This window comes from Zingiber officinale, chromosome 5A (assembly GCF_018446385.1).
Source record: "Zingiber officinale cultivar Zhangliang chromosome 5A, Zo_v1.1, whole genome shotgun sequence".
In the NCBI taxonomy this organism is placed as follows: domain Eukaryota; kingdom Viridiplantae; phylum Streptophyta; class Magnoliopsida; order Zingiberales; family Zingiberaceae; genus Zingiber; species Zingiber officinale.
In genome coordinates, this window is record NC_055994.1 from 122,887,531 (window position 1) to 122,906,549 (window position 19,019).

The 19,019-nt window shown below is 42.7% G+C and overlaps 1 protein-coding gene and 1 pseudogene across 1 annotated transcript; both read left to right on the plus strand.

Annotated features, from left to right (window-relative positions):
- The first annotated feature begins 471 nt into the window (after positions 1 to 471).
- LOC121979951 lies at positions 472 to 11,485 on the plus strand (annotated as a pseudogene).
- A 3,273-nt stretch (positions 11,486 to 14,758) lies between these two features.
- LOC121981547 lies at positions 14,759 to 16,706 on the plus strand. The gene is made up of 2 exons (XM_042534131.1): positions 14,759 to 15,290; positions 16,213 to 16,706. Exons 1-2 carry the CDS (start codon positions 14,834 to 14,836, stop codon positions 16,290 to 16,292), a joined length of 537 nt encoding a protein of 178 aa, XP_042390065.1. The 5' UTR covers positions 14,759 to 14,833; the 3' UTR covers positions 16,293 to 16,706.
- Positions 16,707 to 19,019: the final 2,313 nt, after the last annotated feature.

A 19,019-nucleotide genomic window follows, 5' to 3' on the forward strand; every position in this document is an offset into this window, starting at 1 on the left:
GTTGGCATAACTTCCAGCCGAGGGCCTTCCGCTCGGGAAGAAGGCTCTGCTCAGGAGGAAGAGCGCCCTCTTCGATAAAAGAAGCGCCGAGCGGAGACACCGCTTCGATCGGCTACTTCCGCGGTCCAGCCGACCGAGCGGGCCACCGCCGATTCTCGCGGCAAAGCCCCAGCGGTGGAGGCGATCTCGTCCGATCGGACTCCGTCCCAACTGGACGCGCCCGCGGACCCCCTCGAGGTAGTGCCTGTCAGCGTCCTTCCGCCTTCTCCCCGCCGAGTCCATCGCTCGGCTATTTTGTCCCAGATGTCTGCGCCGGCCTCCGATCCTTCTCCAGCTTCCACTCAGACGACTCCCGGTCGGCACTGTACCATCAGGGTCTCCCTGCATCTTCCCACCGAAGAGCTGCTACCCGAGTCCGCTCGGCCAACCGCGCCCGAGCACATGATCACAATGAAGGGGCCCTTAGCCGAAATGTGGGCCGACGCTTGGGCACGAGTCACAATGAATCCCCTCAGCAATCTTGCCAACAGCCACATGCAGCAGGCCACTGGGGTAAGTATGTTTTCTTTGAAGTCTTTTAAGCATTCTTTCCGATCGGCCACTAACAATCTTGCTTATGTCAGAGATGGGTGGAGGAGATCACGGTTTCCAATCGTCTGGCTATGGTGGACGAGGAGCTAAATAGGCTGAAGGCTTCGGGCGGCCCGCTCGGCTCTCAAGGCCCCTCATACGCCGAACTGCAGAAAGAGCTCAAAAAGACCCAAGACCTGTTGGCGACTGAGCAAAAAAAGACGGCCGATCAGGCCCATACTCTAGCCGAACTCGAGCGGCAGGTCAAATCACGGGACCACAAAATAAGCCTGGCAGCCGATCAGACCCAAGTCAACTGATCAGGCCCATACTCTCCATATCGCCGATCTGGAGAAGAAGAATGTCGAGGCTCGGGGCCTGGAGCAAAGAGTCAAGGAGCTGATGGAGCAGCTAGATGGTGAGAAGGCAAGCCGCTCGACCGAGGCGATTAAACATAAAGATGAATTGAAGACATTGCAGGAGTCTCTCGAAGCTTCCCAAATTGTCTTCAAGGAATATCAAGAGGCGGAACCCGGCCGAGTCGCAGCTCTGAGGCTGAAGCACATCCGCTCGACCGAATTTTCAGAAAAAGTATGCGAGCGGATGTATAATGCCTTTGAGCTGGCCATCACCGCCACAACGGACTACCTGAAGTCCAAGGCTCAGCTCCCTGACTCCGCCAGCATCCCGGCCCAAGACTATGCGACGCTCCTCAATACCATCCCTAAGGACCTTTATGATTTTTTGGAGTACAAGTCTGCATGTAATTCGGTCGTTCGGCCAAAAAACTTCTCTTTTTGCAATTCGGCCGCTCGGCCTTGATTTCTTTAATTTCCATGAAAAATTTATCTTTGTGCAACTTTGTTTTTACTTTGCCTGCTTGTGAATGATTGGTTGGGGACACACAACTCGGCCAATTAGGCCTCCCGAGCGGGCGTAGGTGGCATACGACTTGTCACTATTTTCCCTCGCCGCTTATTTTCAAGCGTCTTTCGTTCAGGCCGGGGGGTTTATAGTCGTCGGTCCGACTCTCGATTTTTAACATCGGAGCTCGACGGTTCTTCCGACCTGAGGGTTTATAGTCGCCGGTGCGACTCTCGATTTTTAACGTCGGAGCTCGACGGTTCTTTCGGCCGGAGGGTTTATAGTCGCCGGTGCGACTCTCGATTTTTAACGTCGGAGCTCGACGGTTCTTCCGACCGGAGGGTTTATAGTCGCCGGTACGACTCTCGATTTTTAACATCGGAGCTCGACGGTCTTCCGGCCCGAGGGTTTATAGTCGCCGGCGCGACTCTCGATTTTTAACGTCGGAGCTCGACGGTCTTCCGGCCGGAGGGTTTATAGTCGTCGGCGCGACTCTCGATATTTAACATCGGAGCTCGACGGTCTTCCGGCCGGAGAGTTTATAGTCGCCGGACCAACTCTCGATATTTAACGTCGGAGCTCGACGGTCTTCCGGCCGGAGGGTTTATAGTCGCCGGCGCGACTCTCGATATTTAACGTCGGAGCTCAACGGTGTTCCGGCCGGAGGGTTTATAGTCGCCAGCGCGACTCTCGATTTTTAACGTCGGAGCTCGACGGTCTTCCCACCGAGGGTTTATAGTCCGCGCGACTCGATTTTAATGCTCGGTGCTCGATGGTCTTCCCACGAGGGTTTATACGGCGACTCGATTTTAACGCCGGAGCTCGACGGTCTTCCGGCGGAGGGTTTATACGCGACTCGATTTTAACGCCGGAGTTCGACGGTCTTCCACCCGGGAGGTCGGCTCGACTCCCGATTTTTAACGCCGGAGCTCGACGGTCTCCCACCGGAGGGTTTATAGTTGCCGGTCCGACTCATTTTAACGGCCGAGCTCGACGGTCTTCCGACGGAGGGTTTATAATCGCCGGCTCTCGATTTTTAACGTCAAAGCTCGGCGGTCTTCCGGATAATTGTAGGCGCGACCCTCGATTTTTAACGTCGGAGCTCGACGGTCTTCCGGCCGGAGGGTTTATAGTCGCCGGTGCGCCTCTCGATTTTTAACGTCGGAGCTCGACGGTCTTCCGGCCGGAGGGTTTATAGTCGCCGGCGCGACTCTCGATATTTAACGTCGAAGCTCTACGGTCTTTCGGCCGGAGGGTTTATACTCGCCGGCGTGACTCTCGATATTTAACGTCGGAGCTCGACGGTCTTCCGGCCGGAGGGTTTATAGTCGCCGGCGTGACTCTCGATATTTAACGTCGGAGCTCGACGGTTCTTCCGATTCAGCTGACGATGCCCTATACATGCGCTAATTTTCTGATTTTTTACTCTTGCATTTCAAACATACAGCCGAACGGAAAGTATATAGCATACATTACATTGGCGCACCTTTCACCCTGCCCGGTAAGGCTGGAGGTGGTTCGCGCTCCATGGTCGATCCAGCTGTCGTCCGTCTTCATCCTCCAAATAATAGGCACCCGAGCGAAGCTTTTCGATGACTTTGAAGGGGCCCGCCCAAGGAGCCTCCAGCTTGCCAATATCCCCGACCGGCTTTACTTTCTTCCACACTAGGTCACCGACTTGGAATGCTCTAGGAATCACGCACCGATTGTAGTTCTGCTTCATTCTCTGTCGGTACGCCATCAGCCGGACGGACGCCTTGGCTCGCTCTTCGTCGATCAAGTCCAACTCCATCTCCCTCCGCTCGGGATTGTCATCATCGTAGTTCTGGATCCGGACAGACTCTACGCCAACTTCAACTGGGATAACTGCTTCGCCGTCGTACACTAAATGGAATGGCGTGACGCCCGTTCCCTCCTTTGGAGTCGTGCGGATAGCCCATAGGACGCCCGGCAGCTCGTCCACCCAGCTTCCCCCCATATGGTCGAGCCGAGCCCGAAGAATGCGAAGAATCTCCCGATTGGCTACTTCGGCTTGACCATTGCTCTGGGGATACGCCACAGAAGTAAAGTGTTGTTCGATGCCATAACTTTTGCACCATTCTTCAAGCTGCTTTTCGACGAACTGTCACCCGTTGTCAGATATGAGCCGGCGAGGAATGCCGAACCGACAGATTATATGCTGCCAGATAAACTTTTTGACCATCTGCTCGGTGATCTTGGCCAGTGGCTCGGCCTCCACCCATTTGGAAAAGTAGTCGACCGCCACTAGTAGAAACTTCCGCTGACCTGTCACCATAGGGAATGGACCTACGATATCCATTCCCCACTGATCGAACGGACAGGATACTGTAGATGCTTTCATCTCCTCCGCCGGTCGGTGGGAGATGTTGTGGTACTTCTGGCAGGAGAGGTACGTCGCGACAGTCCGAGAGGCGTCTGCTTGCAGGGTTGGCCAGAAGTACCCAGCCAGCAGGATCTTCCTAGCCAGCGATCGTCCGCCCGGATGTCCTCCGCACGATCCTTGTTGCACTTCGTGGAGGATGTACTCCGCGTCCTCCGAGCTCACACACTTCAAAAGTGGGCGGGAGAAAGCCTTCCTGTAGAGTTGGTCTTCAACAAGTGTGAACCGGCCGGCTCTCCTCCTCAATAGCTGGGCTTCCTCCCGATCGGACGGAGTCACACCCGAGCGCAGAAACTCCATGATGGTCGTCCTCCAATCGCTCGAGAATGCGAGGCCCTCCATCCGATCGATGTACGCCACCAAGGATACTTGCTCAATTGGCTGCTGGATGATGACCGATGATATTGAACTTGCGAACTTGGCCAACTCATCTACCGCCTGATTCTCTGCTCGGGGTATCTTCTGGATAATGACTTCTCTGAAGTGGGCCTTGAGCTTTTCGAAGGCCTCAGCGTAGAGCTTGAGGCGAGCGTTGTTAATCTCAAATGTGCCCGAGAGCTGCTGGGCAGCCAGCTGGGAGTCTTAATGGAGTGTCACCCGACCGGCTCCTACATGCTAGGCGACCTGCAAACCGGCTATGAGGGCCTCATACTCCGCTTCATTATTTGTGGCTTTGTAGTCCAGCCGGACGGATAGGTGCATCCGTTTTTCTTGGGGGGAGAGTAATAGCACACCAATTCCGCTCCCGCGCCGAGTGGACGATCCATCCACAAATATCTTCCACATTGCTTCGGGCTCGGGATTTTGCACCTCGGTAACAAAATCTGCTAAGGACTGCGCCTTTATCGCTGAACGGGGTTGATACTAAATGTCAAATTCACTCAGCTCCGTTGTCCATTTGATGAGTCGTCCGGACGCTTCTGGATTCAGCAGCACTCTTCCCAATGGGTTATTCATCCGGATGATGATTGTATGTGCCAGGAAATAAGGACGCAGTCTCTGAGCGGCGAGGACCAAAGCAAAAGCCAACTTCTCGAGCCCAATGTAGCGAGATTCAGCATCTTTTAAAATATGGCTCAAGAAGTACACGGGTTGTTCTTCACCGCTCGTCCTCACTAATGCCGAGCCTACTGCCCGCTCGGTTGAGGATAAGTAAATACAGAGCGGCTCACCTACAGCTGGCTTGGCTAACACGGGCAAGGAGTTCAGGTATATCTTCAGCTCCTCAAACGCCCGATCGCATTTTTCGTCCCAATGAAATTTAGTAGCTTTGCGTAAGATCTTGAAAAAAGGGAGACTCCGGTCGGCTGTCTTGGAGATGAATCTTGATAATGCCGTTATCCACTCGGTCAGGCGCTGTACTTCCCTTAGATTTCTTGGGGGCGACATATCTTGCAACGCTTTTACCTTGCTGGGATTTGCCTCTATGCCCCGCTCGGTTACTATATAGCCCAAGAAATGCCCACCTTTTGCTCCGAACAGACATTTCTGAGGGTTCATCTTGACTCCATACTTCCTCAGCGTTCGGAAGGTCTCCTCCATGTCCGTAAAACGATCAGTCGCTCGGACAGACTTGATGAGAATATCATCCACGTACACTTCTAAATTGCGTCCGATCTGCTCCTTGAATACCTTGTACATTAAGTGCTGGTAAGTTGCTCCCGCGTTCTTCAATCCGAACGGCATTACATTGTAACAGTAAATGTCGTCGGCTGTGACGAAGCTGACCTTCTCTTGGTCTTCTCGGGCGAGCGACACCTGATGGTAGCCCTGATAGGCGTCTAGCATGCATATCAGCTCGCACCCGGCTGTGGAGTCCACCAGTTGATCAATCCGGGGCAGAGGGTAAAAATCCTTTGGGCATGCTTTGTTGAGATCTCGAAAATCGATGCAAACCCTCCACTTGTTGCCCGGCTTGGAGACTAGCACTACATTTGCGAGCCAGCTCGGGAACTGGACCTCCCTTATATGGTCGGCCTCCAGAAGCTTCTCGACTTCCGCTCGGATGATGACGTTTTGTTCGGCGCTAAAGTCCCTCTTCCTTTGCTTCACCGGCCGAGCGTCCGACCGGATGTGAAGCTCATGTTGTGTGATACTTGGCGAAATTCTCGGCAGCTCATGCGTCGACCAAACGAAGACGTCACAATTTCTCTGGAGACATTTGATCACCTCCTTTTTCTGGTTTGCCTCCAGATCGGCCGCAATGAATGTGGTGGCCTCCGATCGGGTCGGGTGGATCTGCACCTCTTCTTTTTCTTCATAAACTAAAGAGGGTGGCTTTTCGGTTATGGCGTTTACCTCGATCCGTGGTGTCTTCCGCGCGGAATTAGCTTCGGCTCGGACCATTTCGACGTAGCATCGCCGAGCCGCCAGCTGGTCTCCTCGCACTTCTCCAACTTTATCTTCAACCGGGAACTTAATCTTCTGGTAGAAGGTGGAGACTGCCGCTCGGAATTCACTGAGCGCTGGTCGCCCTAGGATAACATTGTATACTGAAGGAGAGTCGACCACGACGAAGTTGGCAGTACGCGTCCTTCTGAGCGGCTCTTCTCCCAGCGAGATAGCCAGTCGGACCTGTCCGACCGGCAGAACTTCATTGCCCGTAAACCCGTAGAGGGGGGTTGTCATGGGCAACAGCTCAGCTCGATCAATTTACAGTTGGTCGAAAGCCTTTTTAAATATAATGTTGACCGAACTGCCTGTATCGATGAAAATGCGGTGAATAGTATAGTTAGCTATTTCCGCTTTGATGAGGAGGGCGTCGTCATGTGGCACTTCGACTCCCTCAAGGTCCCTGGGCCCAAAACTGATTTCGGGTCCGCTTGCCCGTTCTTGACTGCAGTCGACCGCATGGATCTGGAGCTGCCTGACACTCACCTTCCTTGCTCTGTTGAAGTCACCTCCGGTCGGTCCGCCAGCGATGATGTTGATTTCGCCTCGGGACGTGTTGCTTCTATTTTCTTCCTCCCGTGCGGACGGCCTAGGCCGCTCCTTGGATACCCTGGGATGGTCCTCATGCCCCTGAGGATGATACCGCTTGGGAGACTTTCTGGATATCCGACGATCGGCGTCATGGTGTCGCTGTCTCCTGTCGGATGATGGGGATCGACGACGGCCACTCCGGGGAGCAGGGTGGGCGATCAGGGGAAGGCTTCGGCAATCTCGTGTGTTATGCGTGTCCGTCCGGTGGAACGAGCAAAACATCGGGGTCCATACCTTCTTTTTTGGTTTGGGCCGCTCGGCAGCTACCTCTTGAACGGCGTGGGACCTTGCGTGGTGAGGGTGGACTACTTCGGCTGGGGGTCCTCTAGGCAGCTGGTGGCCAGTGAGCGTCTTCCGCTCGGCAGGGGCTGGCCGCTCAGTTGGAGCTTCTTTTCTTCGGGCCGCCTAGGCTTCCTCCACATTAATGTACTCATTGGCCCGGTGTAACATGTGATCATAGTCCCGGGGCGGCTTTCGAATAAGTGAGCGGAAGAAGTCACCATCCACGAGCCCTTGCGTGAACGCATTCATCATTGTTTCTGAGGTGGCCGTTGGAATATCCATGGCCACTCGGTTGAATCGTTGGATGTAAGCTCTGAGCGGCTCCCTGGGCTCTTCCTTGATAGCAAATAAACTTATTGGTTAAACCTAGGAAAACGTATTGGTTCCACTGTACAAAAATTTTTGTACAAGTGTCGAACCTTTCCTTAAATAACCTATTGTGTTCTTTAGAAGTTAAATAAGGAATCGCAGATGGAACTTAACATCATTGATTCCAAATTTAACTTATCTATTCTTAATGGTTTAGATTTGAATCGCAAGCGAAACTTAACACTATTGATTCAAATCTACCTAGGTTATTAATTCCATAAATATTAATTTCCAAAATTGGCTTCCAGGACTGCATGGCGAGGCACATGGCCTTCTTGGATATGGGAGCAACCACCACCGCCTAGGCAAAGCCTTTTGAGGAAAGCTAATATTTATTTCCTTAAATAACTCTAGGTTAACCAAAAGGAACAATCGAAACACAAGTTCGAAAAAGAAGAAAACACAAACTCAAAAAACTATTTCGAAAAACTAGATCTAATTACCTCTTGTATTTAGAATTCTTACAAAGAGCAAAACTAGCATGATACGGAAAACAATTGCTAATTATACCTTCTCTTTGTATGCTAATGACCTCGAGATCTTCTGCCGTATTCGTCGCCTCGCCTTGGACGTCGTGTGGGCGACGATCCTCCAAGATGAACACCACCCAAAAGCTTCCTCCTTCTTCTTCTAAAATCCGGCCACCACCACCACCAAGGAGAAGAGAGCAAAGGGAAAGGAAGAAGGGAGAGGGTTGGCCACACCAAGAGATCACCCAAGCAAAAGAATAAGAGTTGTGTCTCATGAAGCCCCCTCACCCCTTCTTTTATATTACTTGCCCAAGGCAAATAAGGAAAAACCTTTTACAAAAAATAAAATCATCCAAGAGTTTTTCCTTTTCCCTTTTTATCTTTCCTTTTCTTTCCTCTTGATTGAATCAATCACCAATCAATGTTTATGATCAATCCTATTTGGTTTAGGATTGAATTTGGTTTAATCCTATTGGCCAGCCCTTGCTTGGGCACCAAGCAAGGTGGCCGGCCACAATTAAAAGGAAAGGAAAAATAATTTTTAAAAATTTTACAAGAAGAAATCCTCTTATAAAATTTACAAGCTCTCTTTCCTAAAGTATGAGTTAAAAAAGGAAAATTTCTAAAAATTAAAACCATGTTTTAAAATTTAAAAACTCTCTTATAAAATTTCCTCTTTTTTAACATGGTGATAGAAAATTTAAATTTTAAAACTTCTTTTCCTTTTTTTTCCTAAACTATGAGGATAGTTAAAAAATGAAAATTTTAAAATCTTTTAAACTCTCTATTTAAACATGTGGCCTAATTCAAATAAGGAAAGTTTTAAAAATTAAAATCTTTCTTTTAAAACTTATAGTTTTCTACAAAGAGAAGATTTTAAAAATTCAAAACAACCCTCCCTTTTTGAATTATTATGGCCGGCCCCTACAAGCTTGGTCACCAAGCTATAGGGTCAACCCCTTTCAAGAGGATGTGGCCGGCCATTGCTTGGTCACTAAGCAATGGTCCGGCCCCCTTCTTGGACACCAAGAAGAGCCTTACATTTGGATGAACTTGAGGCTATAATGAGGCTACGACAGGGACCTAGAGGAGAAATTGGTTTTGGCCTTTCCATGAGCTTGAGTATCCCGTGTTCGCCCCGATCACACAACTCAAGTTCATCGATAATAACTCATTCCACTAGAGAGTTATTACCGCACTACCACACTAATCCTAAATTACATTATGGGCTCCTTCTTATCATGAGTGTGTTAGTCTCCCTGTGTTTAAGATTACGAATGCCCACTAATTAAGTAAGTTACTGACAACTCACTTAATTAATATCTAGCTCCAAGAGTAGTACCATTCAACTTTATTGTCATGTCGGACTAGGTCCACCTGCAGGGTTTAATATGACAATCCTTATGAGCTCCTCTTGGGGACATTCTCAACCTAGATAAGTAGGACACAGATTCCTTCTATAATCAACAACACACACTATAAGTAATATCATTTCCCAACTTATCGGGCATATTGATTTATCGAGCTAAACCTCACCCTTTGATAAATCAAAGAAATAAATATTAAATATATGTGCTTGTTATTATATTAGGATTAAGAGCACACACTTCCATAATAACTAAAGTTTAGTTCTTTTACTAAGTCAGTACAAAAGAACATACCTAAATGATCCTACTCAATATACTTAAAGTGTATTAGTGTAATTTATTAGTCAAGATAAACTAATACTTAATTACACTACGACTATTCTGATAGTTTGTTCCTTTCTATCTTAGTCGCGAGCCATTGTTTATAATTTATAGAGAACCGACAACATGATCTTATGAGTGTGACACCACACTCCATGTTGTCTACTATATAAATTAATTGAACAATTACATTTAATAAATAAAGATATTGACCAATGTGATTCTTTTATTTTAACAAATAAATGTTTACAAAAGCTAGGCTTTTACTATACACTCTACAAACCCAACAACCACAGATTTCTATCTATTCAAATGCCAATCTTCATTGCAGAAGTTGCATTTGTTGTCGTCTTCATGAGCTCGGTCTCTGTAGTCGCATGTCTTTACATTAGCCGGAAACTGCATAATTGTAGATGTTCCGACTCCGATGCAATTGTACCTAGAGCCCGGGCGTTCTCATTTCGCAAGAAACTGATAAAGGTCCGGCCTGACTTGGAGGACTTGAAGATCAGGAGAGCACAGATGTTCACGTATGGAGAGCTGGAAAGGGCAACGGGTGGCTTCAGCGAGGAATCACTTGTCGGAAAGGGCAGTTTTCGTGTGTTTTCAGAGGGGCCCTGAAGGATGGAACTCTGATTGCGGTTAAGAAAGACACAAGAGCATCTGATGTGAAGAACTCTAACGAATTCCATACGGAACTCGACCTTCTCTCGAGATTAAATCATGCCCATCTTCTTAACTTGCTTGGGTACTGCGAAGAAGGTGGAGAGAGGTTGCTGGTGTATGAGTTCATGGCCCATGGCTCCTTGTACGGACATCTCCATGGCAAGGATCCGGGCCTAAAACAGCGGCTGGATTGGGTTCGTAGGGTCACCATTGCCGTCCAAGCAGCTAGGGGAATAGAATATCTGCACGGATATGCTTGCCCGCCCGTGATTCACAGGGATATCAAATCTTCGAACATTCTTATCGACGAGGAACACAATGCTCGAGTTGCTGATTTTGGTCTTTCATTGTTTGGCCCAGTGGACAGCAGCTCACCGTTGTCGGAACCTCCCACTGGTACTCTGGGCTACCTTGATCCCGAATACTACAAACTTCATTACTTGACCACAAAATCAGATGTTTACAGCTTTGGGGTTCTTCTTCTGGAAATTTTAAGCGGGCGCAAAGCAATCGATATGCAGTTTGACGAAGGGAATATCGTCAAGTGGGTTGTGCCGCTAATCAAAGCTGGAGATATTTCGGCAATTTTAGACTCGTAGTTGAAACCTCCCGCCGAGTTGGAGGTGCTTAAGAAGATAGCTGCAACAGCCGGGAAGTGCGTGAGGATGAGAGGAAAGGACAGACCGTCCATGGATAAGGTTACAACCGCATTGGAGAGAGCTCTTGTGCTCTTGATGGGTAGCCCTTGTAATGAGCAACCCATCTTGCCGACCGAGGTAGTCTTGGGGAGCAACCGGCTCCATAAAAAGGGCTCGCAAAGATCTTCAAACCAGTCGTGTTCGGAGAATGACACGACCGACGCTGATGACCAATTCGAGTACAGAGCTCCTTCTTGGATCACATTTCCCAGTGTGACGTCATCGCAGAGGCGATCAGAAGGCGAGACAGAAGGGAAGAATTCAGACGGCAGGAGTTTAGGAAATGGCGGCGGGGGCGGAGACGGCTTGAGATGCTTGGAGGAAGAGATTGGGTCGGCATCTCCACAGCAGGAACTGTTCTTGCAAAACAATTTCTGAATATGTAATTACAAATGCGTTGGTTTATCGCAGCGCCATTTTGATTCTTTCAATCAATGCCGTTTGTTTTTGTTCCGACTTTCTTCCGATCCGCAGAGTTGGATTCTGTGGACGGACGTCGAGCATTCTTGCATTCATGTGTTTAGTTCCTGAATGCATTTAGTAATCGGCTCGTTGACATCGAGCTAGATGTTCTTGCTCCGAAGCAAACCATGTTGTTCCGTGATTGCGCAGCGTTGAACTGGTTTCGTGTCCCTCGTGAAACAAGAACATTCCACGGTCGATGAGCACCTGATCCGAGGGGGATTTTGTCGGATATTCAGTAAATTTCCTTCAACGATGCTTTGTGTACATGAGTGGTTTGAGAGGAAAAGAAAGGAATTCTCAATTTTGAAGTGTTTTTGCTTGTTTACTTTTTGGATGATCTAAATGTTGCTTTCCACTTACCACTGTCATTGAGATGGGGCCGGATCTTCTGGACCGAGAATTCCTGATCCCTCCCTAAACCACAAATCTCATATAAAATCCTTCTTCACGTGCAAAGTGCGTGCAGACACAACACCCAAAAAAAAGTCCTAACCTCCCTCCCTCCAGCGTTGCATCCCTCCCCGACACTCGTTGCCCTCCCTCGTCGCTTGTGGCCTCCCTCCAGCACCATCTCCATCGCTGACTCCAGCAGCGCCGCCTCTCTCTTGGAGCTACAAGAAAGGGAAGATGTGGATATAGATGTAGTAGAGAAACTCGATAAAATAATTATAAAAATGATCGACATAATTTTAGACAAAATATTAAGTAACATTGAAGCACTTTAATATAGAGACTGTCATGTGTCATCTCCCCATTGAAAGTAACTCTTGCAATTTAGATTGCAACACCATGGCGGCATAGTGGCTAGCGGGTGGGCCCGACATGCTTCGACATCATGCGTGCCATGGTCGGGATCATGGATAAATGCATGCATGCCGTGGGGTCAGGCTAGTCGACGTGTGCAGTGGGCTCCACGCGGTGAGATGGGCGGCCGCTAAGCAGTCCTAGTCATGGCCTCCAGCTTTGACTTGTCAATTTCTGAAGTGCCGCCACTAAATAATTTGTTAGTTAATTAATTAATTATTTTTTATTTGAATATATATATATATATATATATTCATGAACTGGAAGCTTCCTCGGAAGCAACAGGATTGCATATGAAATCAACTAACAACATCTGACTTTGTCAAATTTGATTTATTTATATCGATAATAATGATTTTTTTGGTATGTTTTATCAATACAATATAATAATCGAATCATTATTTATTGGTTATCAACAGTTAGATTTTAGTAAATTGCTAGGAGTATTTTTTTAATCATATTTATAACATCCAAAGCCTAGTTCTTTTCAAAAAAAAACCATATAAAAACTTTTTTTCCTTTTCAAAAAATTCTATCTATATTCCATCCAAAGCCTAATTCTTCGAGTTCTATCCTTCTTTCTTGTCACTTGTACCGGACGAAGCTGTGACTCATGGCCAAAGCGATCGAAGTGTCAAAGTTCTCTATTTGTCAAGCATTCAACTTTTTTTCAACTATTTTTCAAATCCTACATTCCCTGTTAGGTTTCATGGATCTTTTGGGCACCTTCCAAAGAATCTTGTTAAGATTCCAAGGCAAAGAGAATACATATCCAATTTGGCAAGCAATAATAATATATAACATAATAATAATATCGCATCTCACTTATAAAATACTTGTGTAGATATGTTTGACGAGCTGTTCTTTGGATGATCATTAATTAAGTACCATAACACTTGGCTAATTTGACTTGGAAAGCAATAATAATAGCCAGCTACTAGTGCCCTGTCCCCTGTGGGGCCCTAGTGCATAGAATATATTCCAAGGATTTATGCTCAACTATTTTTATTTTATTTTATTTCTTCTCATGAAATTATTAATGGCATTTTATAGCCTTTAATTATTCAATTTGCACACTTGGAATAAATTAATTAAAAATGTTGGCTCAGATGATATGATTTGGGTTCCTTCCAGCACAGAGACAAGTCACCGGAAAGAGACATGCATTATTCTTATTAGTGCTGTAAATATTTTATTATATACACTTTTTTTTTTACTACGGCTAAAAAAAATTACATATTAAAGAAAATATCAAAAAAATCTCATTTTAAAATTTATTTTTATGAGACTTATACAATATTAATTATTATAATAATTTTGATCAAAATTAAACTATATATATATATTATAGTAATTTTAATTAAATAATTTTAGTAAAAATTACTCTATATTATAATAATTTAAATTTAAACTATTCTATGTTATAATAATATTATCTAAAATTCTGTAGAAAAAAATTTAAAAGTGTATCCCATCTGAAATACCTCTTATTTTAATGTTATTGTAATTACTAGAACGTGAAAAAATGACTATTTTATTTTAATTAAAATTATTATATACAACATAGTATTATATTAAAAATATTTTTTATCAACCGGATCAAAATTACTTAAATTTCATCAAATTTATTTTAAGTGGTCAAAATCACTTTAAAATAAAATAGTTATAATAGCTACTTCAATAACTATTAAATAATTATAGTTAAATAGTAAAGCTTAAAATTTTAAATTTTGAATTTCAAATTTAATCATGAATATTATTATATCAATATATATTTTTTTTTTTTGACCAATTTGATCAAAAATTATTTAAACATTACCGAAATCATTTTCAATAGATCAAAATTACTTTAAAAAAATTGTAAAAATTACTAAATATATGTTAGAATATTACAACATTATTATAGTAACTATTAGAGTATCCATGACAGCTTCTCTAAATACAAAATTCCTTTAAATTTTACATGTTAAGTATTTTTTTTACTTCAACTACTCCATATGAAATACATTTTTTAAATATTAAATTATTATTAAATTTTGGAGAGGGAAAAATAAAGGAATATATTAGGTAATGAAAAGTAGATATTACATAAAGGGAGAAAATAATAAAAAAATAGAAATGAAAAAATAAAAAAATAAAAATTTTTGGATAGTTGTACAGTATATAGTGAAAAATGATTGGAGTTAGTTGTAATGGTTACAACAATATTTAAAATAAGAATATTATTATGATTATGTTTGATTAGACATCTTTTATTTTTTATTTTAAGGATGTCATTTTGCTCATTTACGTAGGTAGTTTTTAATCTTTATTCATTTTTATAATAATATTAAGTAGTTTTGATTGAGTTAATACACTTTTTAATCAAAATTGATTTCGAATCTATCCGTTTGGATAACATCTGAACCCATTCTATCACGTGGATGCCAATAACTTTTTTTTTTTTTTTTAAAACATATATATGTTACCGTAACATGCCATTTGCCTGCCATGTCATGTGTTTGTTTTCCCATCCCATCCCGTTCATTTAAACCCCCATGTCATTCTCGTAGCGAACCAGTCGCAGAGAGAGAGATGGGCAACGGAGGCCCTAAGCGCAGGAGCAACCAGGGGGATCAGCAACGGAGGCCGCATGATCCAGAGGACGACTCCGGGAACGAGCGGTGTGGCCAAGTAGCATGGCCGTGGAGGCGTGGTTACGGCAGCGGCGGCGGCAGCGTCGTGAGGTGGGAGGGCTGCGTGGAGCTCGAGGAAGGGTCGGATGGGGCATCTGATGGGGGAGAGAGGCTCGCGAGGACGAGAAGCCTCACGGACGGCGACCTGGAGGAGCTCAAAGGGTGCTTGGACTTAGGGTTCGGGTTCAGCTACGACGAGATCCCGGGGCTCCGCGCCATGTTGCCTGCTCTCGAGCTTTGCTACTCCATGAGTCGATTTCTGGGTGGTGGCGCAGGCAATGCCGGCGGGGACGCGGACGGATCTTATGAGGCGATCGATGCCCTTCCCGTTGCGAACTGGAAGATCTCTAGCCCTGGTAAGAGGGGATTTTATAATCTAATAAAAATAAAATAAAATTCACTTATTCTGGAACTTGCTTGTTGTTTTGGTTGGGATCTTGCTCAAAGTGATGATTTTGATTGTACGATTGGGGTTTACAATTTGGAAGATCCTTCTGCAGGTGACCAATGAGAGAAAGATTTAGTTGTTGCCGAAAAATTCGTTATTGTGTTAGAGATCCTCGTGGTGGTCATGTACAAATTTGAAACTAGTTTTTATTAAGAAAAAAAAAGGAGGGGTCTTTCCCCTTGAACAAGGTAGGTGCAATAGATACTCTTCTGAATGCATTTTTTTCCTCCAGATAGATTTCTGATAGAGTGGAAGAAATTAAGATGATGTTTTCATGATAAATTGCTTTTAATTTCAAAACGATTTTCTTTATAACTTCTTGATAAAAAGATTGAATTTAACTGCCGAACTGTAGGGATTAACTTTTCATCTCTCTTTTCAATATGCCAATATTCCTGTTTAAATCTTTGGTTCAAGTGCTTTTCTATCCTTGTATCCTGGTAATTGTCGCTCAATATTTCTTCTTGTTTCTGCATAATTTTCCTGACTATTCTTTTTCCCTTTTACTCAATCTTGTTTTACTTTTTATTTTTTGTCAACAGCATGGTAGTAAAAGAATCTCCAAGTTTTTGGTTGAGTACTAAATTTATTGGAACAATTTCATGGCACTTTAATTACCAGCTTTCTTAATGATACTTGCTTTATAGCTTATTGGATGGTTCTCAACCTGAATTTAACAAATGCATAGTTTTGCACTCTTAATGATGGCAATCGACGGTGCGAATTTAGTTCCACAGCTCGATTCCTAGTTCCCTCTTCTAGTTGATTGGCTTAATTCTTACACTTGATTCAGCAGAATTCTCATTTGGCCCATACTCTCCAAATTCCAGGTGATCATCCTGATGAAGTTAAGGCAAGACTGAAGATTTGGGCACAAGCAGTGGCTTGCACTGTTAGATTATACAGTTGATGGATGAAACTCTCGAATTATCCATCATGGCATCGAGCTATTTTCCTTCACTATCAATCATCAATCTGTGATGTCCAATTGCTTATGCCATTAGAGATGCAGCGCCGTGGAAATCCAATACAGAAGAATCAAAGGAACAGGAAAAACATGTCCAACACCTGGATTCAAGGATGATATCATGTAAATTTTCCTTATACTACATGATATGGATCTTCCCTGTATAGTAATCTACAAATAAGTTGAGTAGAATAGAATACTTGCTTTTTGTATGGCTTCGTATTGTTACCGTTTTCGAGCAGTTTGAGGATAATTTCGTATATGCACATTATCAAGTTTGGGCATTGTTAGTGAATGTGTAAGAGAAAGCAAGAAAAATGAAACATAAGTTTGTGGGGCACTTGCCCTATTTTTTTTTTGATAATCTTATAAGTAGATGATCTTACTTCCTAAGTACAACTCATGCATATCCAAAAGTTGATTTTTATATATTTGAATCGTAATTTATAAGAGAGACATTGACTTAATAATTTTTAAAAGACCAACATTCTTTTTTTTTTAATTAGCATCCGATATTCAATTTACGTCAACTAATTTTAGAGTGACCGTTTCGACTAAAATTTTTTATCAACTATTGTGATAAGTCGAGAAGTCAATTGTTCTTATTTTAACTGTTTATTAAGGAAAATTCATCCATTAATTTGCTAAACTCAAGACTCAATTCTTAAATGTCTGAGAAATTAAGAAGTTGTTTAGCTACTGTACTATTGTTTTTGAAATAATACCGACATCCTTTTGATCGTATAAACACGTAGTCATCAATCCTTTAACCAATCATCAATGCACCATTTTGAATTGGTCATGAAATAGAAACACAGATAGGGTGGCTAAGTTTTACGCCTCACAACAAAATTATCTTAAGTTGTATAGAACATTTTGTTCTAATGTCTCTATATTTCATCCTATACTTATTTATATCCTTTTAGATTTTATGCAAACCATTAAATCTATTTTATTAGTTGAAAAAAATCCAATTAAATTTAATTAGACCATTTGAGTATAAGATATATTAATTATGATATTATTAAATTAATTCTCAACTAATTTAAATTTAAAAATATAAAAAATGTCCCAAACCTTTTTAAGAAGGATGTTTCATGGGGGCTCTAGACCAACAACATCCAATTTTCGCATTCTAACCCAAACACCAACAAGCTTTGTGTCATTCAAAATTCCCCTCTATTCCTTTTGAATTATCGTTTACTTAAAAATTGAGTTAGCACTTACATATTTATATCTATACGGGAGTATGTTCTTATTCGATCAAATTTCTCCTTAACCCCGCATTAGACCATACCACACCACAATTCAGAATTCTTGGGTTGTCAGTTTGGAATCCTCGATTATGATTTTGTTCATGACGATTATATATATATATATATATATATATATATATATATATATATATATATACACGATTCTGATATCCTGCGCGTCCGCACAGTGCGCGACTGTGCGCGCGTGCAGGATATCAGGTTTTTTTTTTTTTGAATTAAAATAAATAATTAAATTATTTTTAAAAAAATTTATTTTTAGGGTTCAGGTTTTGGGTTATAGTATCAAAGTTATTTTTTTAGATTTTACCTCTAGGATTTTGACTTTGGGTTATAGTATCAAAGGTATTTAGGGTTCAGGCTTTCGGTTATAGTATCAAAGTTATTTTTTTTTAGATTTTACCTCTAGGATTCAGGTTTTGGGTTATAGTATCAAAACTATTTTTTTTTTAGATTTTACCTCAAGAGTTCAGGCTTTGGGTTATAGTATCAAAACTATTTTTTTTTAGATTTTACCTCTGTGGTTCAGGCTTCCCAATTAGGTTATAGTGTTTGGTTTTAAAAATAAAATAAAATAAAATTAATTTAAGTATTTATTGAATATTGTAATATGTTGAGGGGATATATTAATGTATTAGAAATTTATATAAAGAAATGTTAATTTTTTAATTTAAAATATTAAAAAAATCAAAAAAATGGAAAAAAAAATTGTTGATATCCTGCGCGACGCGCACAGTTACGCACTGTACACGTCGCGCAGGATATCACTGCTCTATATATATATACACAAGAATTCTGAAAGATATGGAAAGATTAAAAAACAACTTAAACAACTTTAATCCATATATATATATATATATATATATATATATATATATATATATATATATATATATATATATATATATATATATATATATATATATAGAAAGATTAAAAATTTGAAAAAGGAGTGAACTTATTTAAGTTGTTTATCTATGTACACAATAATTAAAGTCATCTATTTCCTTTATTCTTTTTATAACTTTCATCTATTGTTTGAATTTTTAAAAAATCAAAAAAATATTATATTAAATCTTGAACCATTTTTATTTTTTTTAATACTAATTGACGATCTCCTTTTCCATTCTCTCTGTTCCGCCTCTCCATAATGCGAGATCTACTTTTTATCTGGTGAGATCTAAATACTCTGAGATATAACCCCTCCAACTTGCCAACACAACCCCTCCAGCACTAAGACGAAGAAAAAAAAGAAGATAGAGAAGAAGAAGAGATGGGTGGAGAAGAGTTACCTCCGCTTGAGAGGATAAGAAGATTAACTTACCTCTCCTAGTGTTTATATAGCTATCAGAAAAGCATCACCACGTCGGATCCTTCGTATCCTTCCCACTTTCTT